Source organism: Manis pentadactyla, unplaced genomic scaffold (genome assembly GCF_030020395.1).
Source record: "Manis pentadactyla isolate mManPen7 unplaced genomic scaffold, mManPen7.hap1 scaffold_276, whole genome shotgun sequence".
NCBI classification, from domain to species: domain Eukaryota; kingdom Metazoa; phylum Chordata; class Mammalia; order Pholidota; family Manidae; genus Manis; species Manis pentadactyla.
This window is the reverse complement of record NW_026644671.1, coordinates 15,909-34,438: the sequence shown is the minus strand read 5'-3', so window position 1 is coordinate 34,438 and position 18,530 is coordinate 15,909. Positions and strand designations below refer to the sequence as shown.

Below are 18,530 nucleotides of genomic sequence, written 5' to 3'. Positions count from 1 at the left end.
CTGGGAAGCTCCGGGCCTCAGAGGGACTGGGGACTGGGACTGGGTTAAGGAGCAGGGCCGCCCTTGGGCAAGGGACCACCCCTCCTGTCGGCACTGGGAGCCCAGAGCTGGGATGGCAGTCCTGGCAGCGAGGTGCCCCCTCATGACCTCTTTCAGGGAATCCGGGAACCGGCAGGTGAAGAAGGCCTTGGTGTGAGGCACGTGTCCTGAGGTCGCAGACCCGCAGAGGCCCAGGCCAAGCCAGGAGTCAAGGTGGGGCCCCCAACCTGTGTTCCTAGGGCTCTCCTACCCCAGACAGAGGGTCCCTGTCGCCCAGTACCAGAGCCTCGGGGTGCACCTGTAGCAGGGGAGACCCCTGGGAGGCAGGTGCTCACCCCCAAAGAGGAGCCCTGGAAGCAGCCTGTGTATGGGCTGCCAGGGGCCTGTGTCTGTGCCCAGGCCTCTGACGCTCCCTCTCCCCCCAGGCGCCAGGGTCCGCAGCACCCACCTCCTGCTGTTGCTCCTTCCCTCCAGCTGCTCAACAAGTCATGCCTCGTCGTCCCACGAAGCGACGGCGCTACATGCCTGAGGAAGGTCTTCCGACCCTAACAGAGACCCAGGGCCTCGTGGGTGCACAGGACCCTGGGGCGACAGAGGAGGTTGCTTCCTCCTCCTCCTCCAGGTCCTCCGCCTCCGCCACGTCCTCCTCCTCCCCCTCCTCTTCTTCTTGCTTTGCTCATATCTCAAGCGGTGAGGAAGAGGTTTCTATGGTTTCACCCACCCCGAGTCCCCTCCAGGGCCCTGAGCGTGCCTGCCCCTCCCCCACTGCCTCTGCCTGCGTGCCATCCACACCATCCGATGGTGGCTCCAGCAGCACAGTGGAGGCGGGTCTGGGCACTTCACAGGTCCCTCCAGAAGCCAGATCCTTTCCCAGTGTCGTGATTATCGACAAGGTAGCTCACCTGGTGGCCTTCCTGCTCCTCAAGTACCTTGCCGTGGAGCCGGCCACCACGAGGGCGGAGATGCTGGAGGTGCTGGGCCTGGATCACCAGGACCAGTTCCCTGTGATCTTCAGCTGCGTCTCCGAGTGCTTGCAGCTGGCCTTTGGCATGGACATGGAGGAAGTGGATCCCAGCGACCACTCCTACAACCTGGTCATAGCCCTGGACATCACCTACCGCGGGCAGCTGCACAATGAGGAGACCCTGCCCAAGAGCAGCCTCCTGCTGTTGCTCCTGAGCATTATCTTCCTGGAGGGTGGCTCAGTCCCTGAGAAAAAGGTGTGGGAAATGCTGGGTGTCTTAGGGATATTTCCCGGGAGGGAGCACGTCATCTTCGGGGACCCCAGGGAGCTCATCATCGGGGTCTGGGTGCAGGAGCGGTACCTGGAGTACCAGCAGGTGCCTGACAGCAATCCCACTCGCTTCCACCTGCTCTGGGGCCCCAGGGCCCACGTGGAGACCGACGCGGTGGAAGTCCTGGAGTTTTGGCCCAAGGTCAAAGATAGCACCGCTAATGCCTGTCTTCCCTGGTATAAGGAGGATGTGGGAAATCAGGGAGGGCCAGGCCAGGCTAGCATTGCCGCCGCAGACAATGCTGCCGCCATGGCCGGTGCAAGTTCTAGTGTAACGTCCCCTGGCTTCTGCCCTGAGTGACGTCAACACACCCTGTCCCCTCTGTGTTGTCAAAGGCCAGTCAGTGAACGAAGCGGTGGAGGGCAAGGCTGGGGCAATTTATCTTCTTTTATTTTTGGTATTTTCAGATTTTAGTTGTTTTAGAAAGTTTCCTATCATCAGAATCGAATTGTAGATGGACATTGCTCACACATTTACTGCTGTTTATCTGGTTGATTAGACATAGTTTTGCTATTTTGTAAAACAAGATGGAAAAACCTATCATACTCTTTGTAGCTTGTAACTTCCCATGACATTAGAATAAGAATTTCCTTCGGAATGGGAACAAATTTAGCAATGAAATAGAGAAATTAATTTAAATGGTTAATTTTTGTATTCTCTCATAATTATTAGTCTATAGTTGTATGAGGAAAGATATGTATCTAGATTTTCTTAGCTTGTTCAAGTGTGTAGAAGAAATTAAATAGTAATAAATGACATTCCTGCTCCCTGGCTCATTTACTCTCCCAAATTCCCCGAGCCTCTGCTCACTGGACGGCCCTGTGTTAGCAGTGGGCCACTGGGTAAGCAGGACACCCACCCCCCTGCATGCACCCACCTAAGAGTGATAGTCTAGGAGCTGGTGTCCTGTGAGGAAAGTGTGAGCAGAGCCAGACTGGCGGATGGCGAGCTTAGGGGTGAGAGGCAAGGCTGAAATGCAACGTTGCTCTGATTAGTCCCTTTCAGGTCTCGGCCAAACCCGGTGAGGTCTCCTCGGGGGCAGCAAGGGGGGTACCCTGGGCTCTCGCCCCAGTGCCATTGAGGACAGTGCCCGCCACCCTAGGTGTTGCATAGCCATCATCTGCAAGCATTTGCAGAGGCATAAGGGTCCTGCCCCTTGAAGTGAGGCCCAGAAGTCAGTGGTGGGCCGTCTTCTCCCTGGCCCGGGAGGGCGAGTACTGAGTCCCTGAAAACGACACTATTATCGGTGGCCCTGAGTTCCCTTTAACCAATGGTAAGCAAGGGTAGAGGTCCATGGGGATGAAATGAATCAAAATCGGTGATTTGAAGGAAGAGAAGCTGCCCAAGAGGGAAGACGTGGGAGGCGGACTTCCTTTCTAGGAGCCTGTAGGTTGTTGCTCCAGCTGGGGAAGCGACCCGGCCCTCAAAGTGAGTAAAATATCCTCTGGGAGGAAGGTGGGCAGAGCTGCAGTTTGGGGTGAGTGCATGTTCAGTGGCCAGTTGAGCTGCAGCTTCCCCAAGGTGTCATGGGAAGAAATCCTTTCTGAGGAGCAGGTGTTAGAGGCTGGGGTCCCAAGAAGACGAGAAAGCACCACCCCTAGGTAAAGAGCCCATCTGTGCCGGGGTCCGTGTGTTCAGCTGGGGCACAAGTGTGTGGGCCCACAGCAGTGAGTCTCAGGTTAAGAGTGTGACCTTGCGTGGAAAGCAGGGCCTGCTGAGCTATTAGAGGTTATTGCCCTGGGAAGTGCAATAGGGGCCCTGGAGGGAAGGGGGCGTCCTCCCCTGCTGAGATGCAGACAATGATTTGAATCTTAGCTGTGAACCTGGACTTGAAGGACCTGCCACAGAACGTGGGTGTGTGTGTCCTAACAGACGGGCACAGCTGCGTGTGCAGGGCGTCTACTGTGCAATGGTGAATAGCATAGATGTCAAGTGCTCGTGCACATCTGTCTGGACTCTCACCTGGCCTCGCGGGTTCACTACACTGGCAGTCAGCTCGTACTTAGGGGGGGCCAGGTGACAACTCCTTGCCACTCCAGTTTGAGCAGAAGCGTTGTCACAGCCCTTACTACAAGAGTCACCCCAGGGACCGTGCATTAATTCTCAGGCCATGAGGCCATGGAACGCAGGGCCCACTGGTTCCCGCATGCCCGGGGCTGCAGTCATGGCCATTGGACCCTTAGACGAGACATGCTCTGCAGGGGCGGGGAGGCCTTCAACACAGGAGCCCCCGTACAGGAAGCTGGCTGCAAGGACTCCTTCAGGGGCCTGCCCCCTTCAGCTCCCGAGTTACCGGGAGGCACCTGGCTGGAATCAGAGTCCTGCTGCTCTGCAGCCCAGCCTTCCCGTGAACTCTCTATGCCTCCCTTTGCAGACCTGTCAACTGGGCACAGGGACAGGTTGAGGTGCTGGTGCGATGTTACACGGGGTGTGCCCCATGCCTAACGCCTGGCCCACGCCCACTGGTCTGTAGGCACAGCTACCGATCCTGTGTGCCTCAGGCGCACCTTCCTGGGTATGGTGAGGACTCTGCACAAGTGTGTATGTTCTGGACCCCGTGCCACCTCCCGCCATGCACCCAAAATTCAATCCCCCACATCTCCCTTTCTTCCCCCCACTGCCCCACCTCTCCACACCCCAGCACCACACCACGTCCACTAGGGACCTGGGGAGGCAGAGCCCTGGGCCTCGTGAGCCGAGTCAGTTGGGATAAGGCGGGCCTTAACGGAGGCCCAGAGGGAGGAGCTAGGACCCCCGGGATCCTTGTGTGCTTATCCTGGAAGCCTCCAGGGGGCAGTCTGACCCGGCTTCCAGATGTGATGTCATTAGTCTTCCTCCCGGGAGGCCTGAGGGACGAGACATCACGGCCTCGGTGTTGGACGCCGGATTCAGGTCACCCGCAAGGACTCCAGGTAGAACCGCGGGGAGGCTTGAGGGCCCCCGCCCAAGAATCCAGGGGGGCCATGCCGTCTCTCAAAGAGGCCCTGGGAGGGTCCTCAGGCTGGGCAACACCTCCCACATGCCGCACCCATGTCCCCGCCCGCCATTTTGAATCGTGAGAGGGAAGGACTTGGTCTGAGGAGGGAACCCAGGTGGGCAGAGGGCGGGGGCACAGACCCACCGGGGGTCAATGGGAGGCCAGGAGGGAGGGCCAAGGGTGCCCCTGGAGCCCACCTCAGGCCATGCCTTCCATCGCCCTGGGAACTCCTGGGCCTAGTGACCTGTTGGGACGGCCGCAGACGTCACCCAGGAGTGTCTCAGGGCAGGGAGGGCCTTGGTCTGAGGGGACGGGCCCCGGTCAACATTCACAGGATCACAGGCCGTGCCCGCATTGTGGTGAGGACCCTGAGGGAGGAGGACAAGGGGCCCCAGAGGAGCCGCCCCTGCCTGTCAGCCATTGGAAATTTCATTTACTTGCATAAGATTCTTACAAGATCTACTATTTTACTTACAATTAAAAGCTTTTAGAAAATGTTTAGAAAGCACCTTGCCCCAGTGCAACTATATCCCCAGCACTATGACTCACAAAAGTAAACCTTCAACATGCACTCAGTAAGACCTCCCTGAACCAAGTTCTGTGCCAAGCCAGGGATTTAAAAGTAGAAAAGAGAGGCCAGGAAAGGAACACTGAGACAAATGCAACCTGCCTCCCTGATGTATCTGTCTGTGGTGGATCCATCTGTGCTTGTATCCTAGAAGGGAAAATTATACAATAAGAACAACTCATTTAGGATGAAAGGCATGACTTACATGCTCAGGGATTTATCACCCTTTGGCTGAACGTCTGCCTAGAATACTAAAAATTCATCACTGGATAGCCAGGCAGAGTAGGAAGAGATCTGATTTAAAAGAAAATAACACCAACAAATTAAGACTAAATTTCCTCCTGTCTGTCAAAGCCCCTCCAATGCTCTTTGGTCTCTCAAAATTATATGCACATTCCCAGTTCTTCCAAGTTCCCAGTGAGTAGCACCCAATGTAACTTATAACTTCTGAAAATGAGACCTCTCCACAGCATTTCTCTCCCTGTCGGCACATGCAGCTCCCATGTCATCATAGGCATACTTGCATTACTAGACAGAACTAATCACAAATCTCCCTTCGGGAAGGAACAGGTCATTATTACTGGGCTCAAATAAGTGTGTGTATTCTCTTTGATGGTCTACTCAGGTCTACTCTGAGACTTACCCAGCTAATATCTGCTCACATTTAGACAGGTTTCATCAGAGAATTCTTCATATCTCCAGGGAGAACTTCCCAGGTCCATTTCTGCTCTCTCTAGTAGCCAGGCTGTTCTAGTAACTTCTCTCTCCCAGTTTCCTGTCTTTTATGAGAAAATATTGACTTTAGCTCTAAAAATGACAATGTGTCCCTCCTTCCATCACATAATGATACGGGAAAAATGACTCCTTCACACCTCCTGGCACAAGATTACTGGTAAAAGAGGCCTGTTGTCAACCCAAAGGGATGATCATAAAATAAAACTCTCTAATTTATGTTGCAAGTCACAAGTGTTGACAAGCACTCTAAAATATGGGCGATGATGAGCACATGAAAAGGTATTATAGGAACATGAGCATGGGAAGCATTGCTGATGATTGGGAAAGGTCAACAAAGAAAGAGGAAAGATATTCACAAAATAAGGGAAAAGTATACAGAGAGACACGTTTGCGAGTAACACATAATCCAGTTTGCTGGATAAATAAACATTTCAGACAAGAAGATAAAAGATAGGTTGGGGTCACATGATTAGAAGATTTGAAAGACCGGGAATTGAATTTGGACTTTAAACCATTCTGGTAACCTGAAAAAAAACAGAATTTATAATCATCATCGTTTTATGGTGAAAATGTTATATTGTAAGGTACAAAAGGTCTAAGATTTACTCTTGGTTCTGTCTCTAGCTAGCTGTGTGAACCTGAGCAATTTATTTAACTCAGTTTACCCCACATATGTGTGAAGGAGTTAAACTGAATGTTCTTTAAAGGATGAAGACTTCCTTATTTTGGCAGTAACAATCCCTGGCCTGCCTAGCAGTTCCATACCAAAGCACTCTGGAGGGAAGACTTGAACCACATGCACCCACTTACACTTCGGGAAAATTACTCAATCCTCCATTCAGTGAAGAAATTTATTGAGATGATGTACTGTCCATCCGTGACTGCTAAAGAAACCTGTATCATCTAATGATGAACCAAGACCCTCTTTGGTGAATATGAATAGGCAACCAAGAATCACCAGACATTTGAAGAAAACCATGGTAATGAAAGGAAGACGCAAGATGAAAAAATTGAACAACTTCCTCCCAAGACAAAAAATTTTTTTTTAAAAGATTTAAAACGGATTCATTTAATAACTTCAAAGAAAGTCAACAGGACATCAAAACAAAAGAAGAACTCTCTGCTATTAAAATGTATCAATCTGATCTTTGTTGTTAAAACTTAAAATTCAAAATGAAAGAAAATTGAGGGAAAAAAAGGATTGCTAAAGATTAAATTAGTGATTTGGAAGACATAGCCATGATATTCTCCTAGAAATCCTAAGATAAAGCTTCAGGTCAAAAGATGTTTTTGGTGAAGTCATCAAATATTTAAAGAGGAAGTATTACACAACCTCTTCCTGCAAAGAAAGAATGAATACTTCAACCCATGTTATTAGGCCAACATAATCTTCACATCAAAACCTGATAAAAATAAGAAAAAGAAATACAGATGATTTTTACTCATAAATATGATGTAAAAATCCTAAGTAAAAGATTAGCAAACTGAATAAAGAATATTTTTTTAAAAGATCATGATAAAGTTGGGTCTATTTAAGAAACGCCAGGGTGCTTAAAGTTTTTTAAATTAATGTAATTCATCACATTAGCAAAATAAAGGAGGAAAAATCACACAACACTCAATAGTTGGAGAAAAGGTGTCCCATTAATAAAATAAAACCTTAAAAACCAGGAATGGAACCTTCTTAATCTGAAGAATAGCTAGAAACATATCTACAGTAAATATCATACTTAATATAATCTTAGTACTTTTCCCTCTAAGACCAAGAGTGAGCCAGTTATCTAAAAAAAGATAATTTTTAAAATAAAAAGCTAATGACAACACAGTTGAGACAACTACTCAACTATTAGTCACATTGTACTAAAGGTCCTAGCCAATAAAAAGAAGGAGAAAAGGAGTAGAATTGGAAAAGAAATAAAATAATCATTTTCAAACAGTGTAAGTGTGTATATAGAAAATCCAAAAGAATCTATAGATTATTAGAATTAATAAATTTAGCATGATTCCTGTTTTTCTATATATCAGCCATGAACAATTAGAAAATAAAAATTTTAAATACTATTTACAATGGCATAAAAACAATAGTAGATTGTAATCAATCTACCAAAAGTTGTCCTCACTTAGCTCTGGAATGAAGGCTGGACTGGACTTGCCTAACAAACTGAAAAAAAAGGCTTGAGCAGGTAAAAAATTGTCTAAGTAACTTAACTTTGTCCCAGAGTAAAGTACAAACACATTTAAAGGAATGCAGAAACAATCCAACACACAGCAATTTACAACACAATGTTTGGCATCCAACGAAAAATTACCAGGCATGCAAAGAAATAGGAAAATATGGTCCACAATGAGGAGAAAAAAAATCAATCCACAGAAAAAGAACCATTAATAACACAGATAGAATTAGTAGACAGAGATGATAAAACAGCAGTTATAAATACATGTCATACATACAAGAAGGTAGAGGAAAACAGGAACATGATGAGGAAAGAATTGGAGATAGAAAAAAGACCCAAATAGAACTTCTAGAGAAAAATGTCATATCTGAGATGAAAAGTCACTGGATTGAATTAACAACAGATTAGATATTTCAGAAAAAACTGCCAAAACTTTAAGCATATAGAAACGATACAAAACTAAACACAGGAAGAATACTTTAAAATGAATAGAGTATCAGTGAGCCATTGGACAGCATCAAGTGTCTTAACATATGTGTAACTGGAGACTGTGAAGTGACTGGATTATTTGAAGAAATAATGGCCAAAATTTACAAATTTGATAAAAACTCTAAACTCATAAATCCAAACCCAATATTAAAAGGAGTTCTGCAAAATAGAAAACTTAGTTTGTGACTTTTGACTCTGAGCAGCGATTTTTCTTTTCATGGGCACCTAATTCTATTCTGACACTAATTTATCAGATTGCTTTTGAGCATCAGATAACACAACCATTCACGGGATTTTTTGTATTTGAATGTACATTAGTTGCTACTAAAAAAAAGATGAGTTTACTTTGTGAAAGCTTTTGTGTGGTGTCAGAATAGCATGTGTGGCTATAACCAGCTGCTTTGTTACCTTAAAGTTAGGCATTTGCAAATATTAAAACTTAAGAAGATGGCAGATGATGTTCCTTAAAACCCTCATGTGTTGTGGTTGGACCTAACTAATAGCTAACAGCTAATCCTTTTTATTAATATATATATATATATGAGACTTGTAGCTCAATACTGTCTTTTTCAGTTTCTTATTTGCTGATGATAATGTATATGAATTTAACATACTGTGTGAGCTATGTCTTAGTTATTAAACAGTTTGCGCAGTGCTACTTTGCCAGATAAAGTTAAAAGTGAAGAGGGAAAAAAAAGATAATTGTTTAAATAAAAAACTAATGACAACATAGTGAGTGTGGGGCTTAAAATATATATAGGAGTAAAATGTGCAACAGAAACAGCACCAAAGGTTAAGGAGAGAAATGGAAGTATACTGCCGTGAGGTTCTTATATTACATGAAAAATGGTATAAGATTTTAAGGTAAGACTTCTATTCAACATTGCACTGGAGGTATTATCCAGTGCAATAAAATATAGGGAAAACAAGCATAGAGCTTGAAAAAGAAAAAGTAAAATTGTGTTTATTAGCAGAACACATGATCATCTCTGCAGAAAATCTTAGAGAATCCACAGATAAGCTACTAGAATATGTGAATTATGAAAAATTTAGAAAACATGTAAGGTCAATATAAAAAATAAATTACACTCCTATAAACTAGCTGTGAACACTCAGAAATTAACATAAAAAATTTTTCATTGCTATTTAGAAAAGCATCCAAAAACAAAAACTTAAAAACTACCAAATAGCATCAGAAAATGTTCAAATTAAAAGGAAAAATTTGACACCAGATGTGCAAGATATGAAAACCAGAATATATAAAGCATTACTGGAAGAAATAAAAGAATACTAATATAAATGAAGAGACATACCATGTTCAGAGGTCAGAACATGTTAATATTGATATATATTGTTAACATTGATACATAGATGTAATACAGTGCCAATTAAAACTCCAGCAGACTAATTTGTAGAAGCTAACAAGTTTATTCTGACATTCATATGGAAATGCAAGGAATGTAAAATAACCAATTTTGAAAAGGAAAATAAGAATTATAGTCATTTTAAAGCCTTTCTATAAAACTACAGTAATCAAGACAGTATAGTATTGGTGCAAATGTATAGATCAATGAAACAATGAAGTGTGTAGAAATAGACTTACACATATACTGCATGGCCAATTGATATACAGACAAAATAAAAGAACAATTAAGGGTGGAAACAATAATCATTTCAACAAACAGTACTGGAACAACTAAATATCCATATGCAGAAAGAAAAAAAAGAACCTAGACTGTTACCTCACCATATAAAAACATTAACCTCAAATCAATCATAGACCTAAATGTAAAAGCTGAACATATAAATGTTCTAGAAGCAAACTTAAGGAAAAATCTGACTTTGGAACAAGACAATATTTTTAAGTAGGACACTACAACTACAAAACATAAAAGAAAACATGATGAATTGGACTTTTAGGGTGTTGGTAATCTATTTCTTGAGCTGAGTCATGTTTATACAGGTGTTTGCTTTATAAACACAGGTGTTTCTTTTTATAAAATTGGTGAAAAGAACTTTTAAGTATCCACCAGTAAAATAAAAATAGAAAGTGAAAATTACCAGCCACTAGAACATAAAAAGTGAATAGGGAGACCTTAAGAAATGTGTCAAAAATGAAGTGGTATCACAGAAAATGGCAGAATAGGACACTTCATGCCCCTTGCACCACAAAAGCAACAGATAAATTGGCCAAAACTTCAGAATCAACTTTGCAAGTCTCTGTAAACTAGTCAAAAACTTAAAACAACCAGAGGAAAGTTTAATGAATAAAAAGAGCTGCTGCATTGTATTAAGAGAACGCTGCAGCTTTTTAAGTCACTCCCTACCCTGCATTCCTGCTGCAGGTTCACTGAGGCCAAAGGGAGCTGTATAGACCTTATTTTCAAAGAATTGTGATTGTGTGTTTCAACCAGTCTGGCAGCATCCTGAAGGACCAACACATTGACTTGTCTTTGTTTCACCTGATTTCCATCTTTCCCAGGGCTGGGGTAGCTTCCCAGGTGGCATTTGCAGAAAATAAAGGAAAAGTATTGGTCAAAGTAACCTGGAGCAGAAAATAACAGTAGGCATAAGCAAGACATATACTGGAAATCATGGGAAGGAGAGGGTTGGGAAAGGATATATGGGGGTGAGAATAAGAACTTTTAAAACTCCTGCATATATCTGGGAATCAAGACCACACCCACGCCAAGGGCTAGATATATACTGAGAAAAGGCCTGAGAAAACTTCTGAGTGACTTTCTCAATTTAGAGGTGACTAAGTTTTCACCTCTGACTTTCAAACTACATACAAATAGGAAGTAAAAGTTAAAACAGAGTTGTAAATGACCTAAGTTTTAAAGGGGTGCCACAACAGAGAAACAACTTTCCATAACTAAACATTTTTTTTTCTTTTGGATGTTTTTGTGTTTTTGGCTCCAAGTACTCTTTAAAAAACCCTGTCAAACACTATCTGATCACTAAACTAATGAAATACAGATTTCAATGGCCACACATGACAAAGAATACAAATTTTACAAAAATAATTTAGAAGAATCACTAAACAAGCAATAGCGCACAGCAAAAAGCAATAACCCTAGGAAGAGGAATGATATGATCTCCAGAGTTGCCTTATTATACAATTTAAAATATACTGTTTTCAACAAAAAAAATTAGAAGGCATGCAAAGAAAAAAGAAAATATGGCCCATTCATGGAAAAAAAAGAAAGTAATAGAAAATTTCCCTCTGGAAGTCCAAATATTGGACTTAATAGACATACATTAAATGAGCTGTTTTAAATATGCTCAAAGAGCTAAAGGAAATCAAGAACAAAGAAATAAAGGAAAGAAAGGGAAGAGTATCACACCAAACAGAGAATATTCATAAAGAGAGGGAAGTTATAAAAAGAAACCAAATGGAAATCTGGAATTGAAAAAGTGTCACACTGCAATGAAAAATTCATTACCATTACAAAAGATTTGACAAGGCAGATGAAAGAACCAATGAACTTGAAGATAGATCAATGAGATCATCCAGTCTGAACAGCAGAAAGACAAAAGAATGAAGAAAGTGTCAGCCTAAAAGACCTGTGGGATACCACCAACTATACCAACATATGCATAATGAAACTCCCAGAAGGAGAAAAAAGAGAGAAGGGTATATAAGAAATATTTAAAGAAATAATGGCCAAAAATGTCTCAAATTTTATGAAAGGTATAAATCTACACATCCCAGAAGTTCAACAAACTGCTGGCAGGATAAACTCAGAGAGCTCCACAGATACACATTGTACTGAAGTTGCTGAAAGCCAAAAATCAAGAATCTTGAAAGCATCAAGAGATAAGTGACTCATGTACAAAGAATCCTCAATAAGATTAACAGTCTATTTCTCCTCAGAAACCTTGGAGGCCAGAATGCATTTGCACAACATATTTAAATTGCTAAAAGTAAAGACTTGTCAACCAAGAATTCTATTTACAGCAAAACCATTCTTCTAAAATGAAGGAGAAATTAAGATATTCCCAGATAAACAAAAGCTAGGGAAGTTAAAGACTTGTAGATTTGCCCTAAAAGAAATGCTCAAGGGAGCCTTTCAAGCTGAAAGAAAAGGACACTAGAGAGTAGCTCAAAGCCATATGAAAAATAAACAATATAAACCTACCTATATATGGAAATATAAAACACAGTATTATTGCTATCTGATTTGTAACATCTCTTTTTTCCTATATTACTTAAAAGACAAATGCTTAAAACAATAGTTATAAATCTATGTAAATAGGCATACAATGCATAAAAATCTAATTTGTGACAAAAACAGTGTAAGGGAGTAGGCTGGAGCTGTGAAGGAGCGGAGTTTTGTTTACTATTGAAACTAAGTTGCTATTAATTCAAACTTGATAAAGTTAAAATGTGAACTGTAAACTCTAGGGGTTACAGTTTATCTTAGTGTAATCACCAAGACAAAAACTAAAAAATATACAGAAAAGTCAATGAAGAGGGAAACAAAATGGTACACAAAAAAGGATGAGGTAACCACAAAAGATGGCAGTAATGGAGAAATTAAGAAAAAAAAGATATGAGACATTTAGAAACTACTGAAAGAAGTAGAAATAAGTCCTTTCTTATCAGTTATCACTCTAAATGTAAATGAATTAGCCTCTCCAATTCAAAGATAGATATTGGCATAATAAAATTTTAAAAACATGATCCAACTAAATGCTGTCTAGAAGAGACTCACTTTTGATGCAAAAACACAACAGATTGGAAGAGGATGAAAAAGGTATTTTATGCAAATAGTAAGCAAAAGAGAGCTGGGATAGCTACACTATATCAAACAAAATAGACTTTAAGACAGGAATTCTTAAGAAATAAAGAAGGTTCTGTGTAGATGGAATGGTCAGCCCACCAGGAAGATATAACAATAATAAACATACACACAAATAACAACAAAGCCCCAAAATATGAGGCAGAAACTGGCAGATTTGAAGAGAGAAAAGTCCTATAGAAATAGTTGGGGACTACAATATTTCCCTTTGAATAATGAGTAGAATAGATAGATAGAAAATCAGTAATAAAATAGAGGACTTGAATAAAACTACTAACCAACTAGACCTAACATGCAACAGAACTCCATCCAAAAACAGCAGAGTGCACATTTTTCTCAAGGGCACATGGAACATTTTCCAGGATAGACAATATGTTAAACCACCAAAGAAGTCTCAATACATTTTTAAAAATTGGAATCATATAAAGTGTCTTCTCTGACCACAATGGAATGAAAATAGAAATCAGTAACAGGAGAAAAACAGGGAAATTCACAAATATGTGGAAATGATCACACAAAGAATCAACAGCTAAGAGAAGAAATTACAAGTGAAATTAGAACATACTTTGAGACAAAATAAAATGAAAGTAAAACATACCGAAACTTATGGGATGTGTGAAAGCAGTGATCAGAGGAAAATTTATAGTTGTAAATGCCTACATTATAAAAGAAGAGAGAATCTAAATCAATAACCAAACTTTATATCTTAAGGAATTAGTAAAAGGAGAAATCTAAATACAAAGGTAACAGAAAGAAGGAAATAATGAATATTATCGTGTAGATAAGCTAAATAGAAAATAGGAAAATAATAGAAATAATGAAGCCAAAAGACAAAATTGACACTTAACTAGGTTGATTAAGAAAAAAAAGGGAAGATTCAAATTGCTAAATTCAGAAATAAGTTTGGGGTTGTTACTAAATATCCTACATAAATAAAAAGGATTATAAGAGAATACTTTGAACAATTGTATGCCAACAAATTAAATAATCTAGATGAAATAGGCAAATTCCAAGAAAAACACAAAGAACCAAAACTGACTCAAGATGAAATAGAAAATTTGCACAGACCTATATCAAGTGTAGAGATTAACCAGTAATCAAAAACATCCCCCCCAAACCCAGGACCAGATGGCTTTACTAGTGTATTGTACCAATAGTTAAAAGAATAATTAATGTCTTTTTCAAACTCTTCCAAAAAAATAGAAGAGGTGGTAACATTTCCTAACTCATTCTATAAAGCCCACACTACCCTGATACCAAAGCCATATAAAGACATCACAAGAAAACTATAGGCTAGCATTGCTTGTGAATATAAATGCAAAAACCTTCAACAAAATATTAGAAAATGAAATCCAGCTGAATATTAAAAGGATTATACATCATTACCAAGTAGGATATAACCCAGCAGTATAAGGGTGGTTCAACAAACGGAACCAATCAATGTAATACATCATATGTTACAAAGGACAAAAACTTTTGATCATCTCAACTGGTGCAGAAAAAAATAACTTGACAAAATCCAACAGCTTCCATGAAAAAATATTCAACCAACTAGGAATAGTAGAGAAATGCCTCAAAGGGCATTTGTGAAAAGTCCACAGCTAATATCATACTCAATTGTGAAAGACTGAAAACTTTCCTCTAAGATAAGAAGCAAGACAATGATGCCTTCCTTCAGCCTATGGTTCAACATTTGGAAGGTCTAGCCAGGGTAATTAGTCAATAAAAGGCATCCAAACTGGAAATGAAGAGAAAAGTTCTCTTTTCAGAGATGTCGTGACTTCTATATATAGAAAATCTCAGAATCCAATTCAACAAAGTTGCAGAATACAAGATCAACCCATTGCATTTTTATACACTAACAATAATACAAAAAGGATTTTAGGAGAGCAGTTCCATTTACAATAGCATCAAAAAGAATTTTAAGAAAAAGAATTTATTAAAATTCTTTAATTATTTAATCAAGGAGGTATAAAAATCTTACACTGAAAACCACAAAGCATTGCTGAAATAAATTAAAGAAGATCAAAGTAAATGGAAAGACATGCCATGTTTGTGGACTGGAAGATTTAATATTGTTAACATAGCAATACTATCCAAGGCAATCTAAGGATTCAGTTTAATCACTATCAAAATCCCAATGGACTTTTTTTGCAGATATGGAAAAGTTGATCCTAAAGTTCACATGGAATTGCATGGGACCCTGAAGGACCAGAAAAATATTTAAAAAGAATAACAAATTTTGAGGACTTGTTTATTTCAAAACTTACTACAAAGCTACAGTAATCAAAACAGTGTAGTACTGGCATAAGGATAGACATAAAGATCACTAGAATAGAACTGAAGGTCCAGAAATGATCTTGTATATCTATGGCAAATTGATTTTCAACAAGAGTGTCAAATCAAGATTAATATCTTGTCCCTACAACAAATGGTACTGAGACAACTGGATATCCACCTGCAAAAGAATGAAGTTGAAACCCTTCCCACCATAAAAACAATTCAAAATGGATCAGTGATCTAAATATAAGAGCAAAAACCATAAAACTCCTGGAAGAAAACATAGGGGTAAATCTTCATGACAATGACTTTGGCAATGGATTCTGAGACATGACACCAAAAGCATGAACAACAAAAGAAAAATAGGTAAATTGGACTTCATCAAAATTAAAAACTTGCACTTCAAAGAACACCATCAAGAAAGTGAAAAGACAACCCCCGAAAATGGGAGAAAATGTTTGCAAATCATATATCTGACAAGAGTCTATTATCCAAATATATAATGTATACTTATATATCAAGAACAAATGACCCAGTTTCAAATTGGGCAGAGGACTTGATAGACATTTCTCCAAAGATGATATCCAAATGGCCAACAGGCCCATGAAAGGATGCTGAATATTTTTAGTCATTAGAGAAATGTATGTCAAAATCACAATGAGATAAAACTTCATGCCTTCTAGAATAGCTATAACCAGTGTGTCAGATAATAACAAAGATCTAGAGAAATGGAAACTCCCATATATTGCTTATGGGAATGTACAATGATTCAGTTAAAAGGAATAACAATTTAGGAGTTCCTCAATAAATTAAACTTAGAATTACCATGTGACCCAGCACTTCCATTCATATGCATATATGCAAAATAATTGAAAACAAGTTCAAAAACAAATCTGCAGACATGAGTGTTCATAGCAGCACTATTCACAATAGCCAAAAGGTGGAAACAACTCAAATGCCCATCAATGAATGAACGGATAAACAAAATGTGGAATATACATACAATAGAATACTATTCTATGAAGAGGAATGAAGTACCAATACATGCTATAATGTGGATGAACCTCTAAAACATTAGGCTAAGTGAAAGAAGCCAGAAACATAAGAGTAAATACTGTACAATTCTATTTATATGAAATATGCAGAATAAGTATCCTCATTAAAAAGAGAAAGAATAGTGGTTGTCAGCAGCTGGAGGAAGGAATGAGTAGGAAGTGACTGCTTCATGGGTAGGGTGCTTCCTTTTAGAATGATGAAAATAGTTTAAACTAGATATAAGTGATGCTTTAACAGTATTGTGAATACACTAAATGTTATATAAGTGTACCCTTTAAAATGGTTAAGTTTATATTCTGTGAAATTTATCTCAATAAAATCAGAAATTAATTTGGCTCAATGAAATAGAAATTAGTAAGTCATGAATAAGAATGTTAATCATAATTAAATTAATAAATAAAATTCCTGAATAAAAATTATCTCAAATTTGGTTAGCTTATATACATTTTTATTTATACATAGTGTGTATGTTATGTGTTGTTTCTTAGACACACAGCTAAACCAAAATAAGAGGAAAAGTTGAAAAAAAAGTTTTAAAAAATACAAGCACACACGACAGCACATAGACAGCAAGTAATTGCTAATCAATCCAAGTCACAAGTGACAATAGAATTTTTAAAGGTACTAGTCTGGATAAAGAGATTATCTTCTTTCAGCACAATTGTTTGGTATTGTTCTGAGGCACAACTATTGGGAAGGAATACAAAGCAGCCCTTATTTACAGATGATATGACTGTCTACCTACAAAATACAATAGAATAAACTGAGAAGCTATTAGACCAAAAAAAAAAGACTTTAATAATGATGATCAAAATAAAGGTAAAATACAAATCTCAATGATTTTTCTATGTGACAGCGACAAATTAAAAATGTAATGGAAAAAATCTCATTCACGGAAAGAATAAAAACCATCCATTACCAGAGAATAAACCTGACAAAAAATGCCCAAGATTTGTATGAATAAAATGATTAAAAATTTCAACAGAACCAAAAGGAAATATCTACATAGAGAGACATTCTTTATTCCCATATGGCAAGACTCAATATTGTAAAATGTCAGTTCTCTCCACACTGACCTATAAATTCAATTCACTCCCAATAATTACCTCAACTATATTATTTATAGAACTGATCACATGCTTCATTCGTACAGTTCATTTCCTCTGAAAATTCTGAAAATAAAAAAGGAAGTACTTGCTGAAAATCTGTATAAACATTACGGTTGATATTGGGATGGATATAAGCTATTATAAACAACAATAACAATAACTACCACTTAAATATCACTTAGTATGTTCAAGGCACCATCTTTTTTTAAAGTATAGTTGATATACAATATTATATTGGTTTCAAGTATACAACACAGTGATTCAATAGTTATATACTCTATTAAATCCTCACCCCAACTAGTGTACTTACTACCTGTCAACACAGAAAGGTGTCACAGAACTATTGACTCTATTCTCTATGCTGTACTTTCATCTTAGTGACTAACTTATATTATGATTGAGATTTTGTGCCTCTTTATTCCCTTCACCTATCCACCCAAAACCCTCCCCTATGGGAACCACCAGTCACTTCTCAGTGTCTATGAATCTATGGCTGTTTTGTTCATTTTGTTCTGTTTTTAGATTCCACATATAAGTGAAATCATATGGTATTTGTATTTCTCCATCTGACTTATTTCACTTAGTATAATAGCCTCTAAATCCATTCATGTTGTCACAAATAGCAGTATTCCTTTACTTTTTATGGCTGAATAATATTCCATTGTGTATACATATCACATCTTCTTTATCCATTCATCTATTGATGGACACACATCTTCGCTATTGTAAATAATGCAGCAATAAACACAGGGGTGCATATATCATTTTTATTCAGAGTTTTTGTTTTCTTTGGGTAAATTCCTGGAAGTGGAATTACGTGGTTGTGTGGTATTTCTATTTTTAGTTCCTTGAGGAACCTCCATACTGCTTTCCATAGTGGCTGCACCAATTTCCATTCCCAACAACAGTGTCTTACACAATGTCCCCTTTCTCTACACCCTCACCAACACTTGTTATTTCTTGTCTTTTGGATAGTGACCATTTTGACTAGTGTAACGTGCTA

General features: G+C 39.5%; 1 protein-coding gene across 1 annotated transcript; it reads left to right on the top strand.

The window, feature by feature from the left end:
• Positions 1 to 1,001: 1,001 nt before the first annotated feature.
• Positions 1,002 to 1,812, top strand: LOC118923999 (melanoma-associated antigen 10-like). Its single transcript, XM_057496713.1, has one exon. It carries the CDS (start codon positions 1,002 to 1,004, stop codon positions 1,632 to 1,634), a length of 633 nt encoding a protein of 210 aa, XP_057352696.1. The 3' UTR covers positions 1,635 to 1,812.
• Positions 1,813 to 18,530: the final 16,718 nt, after the last annotated feature.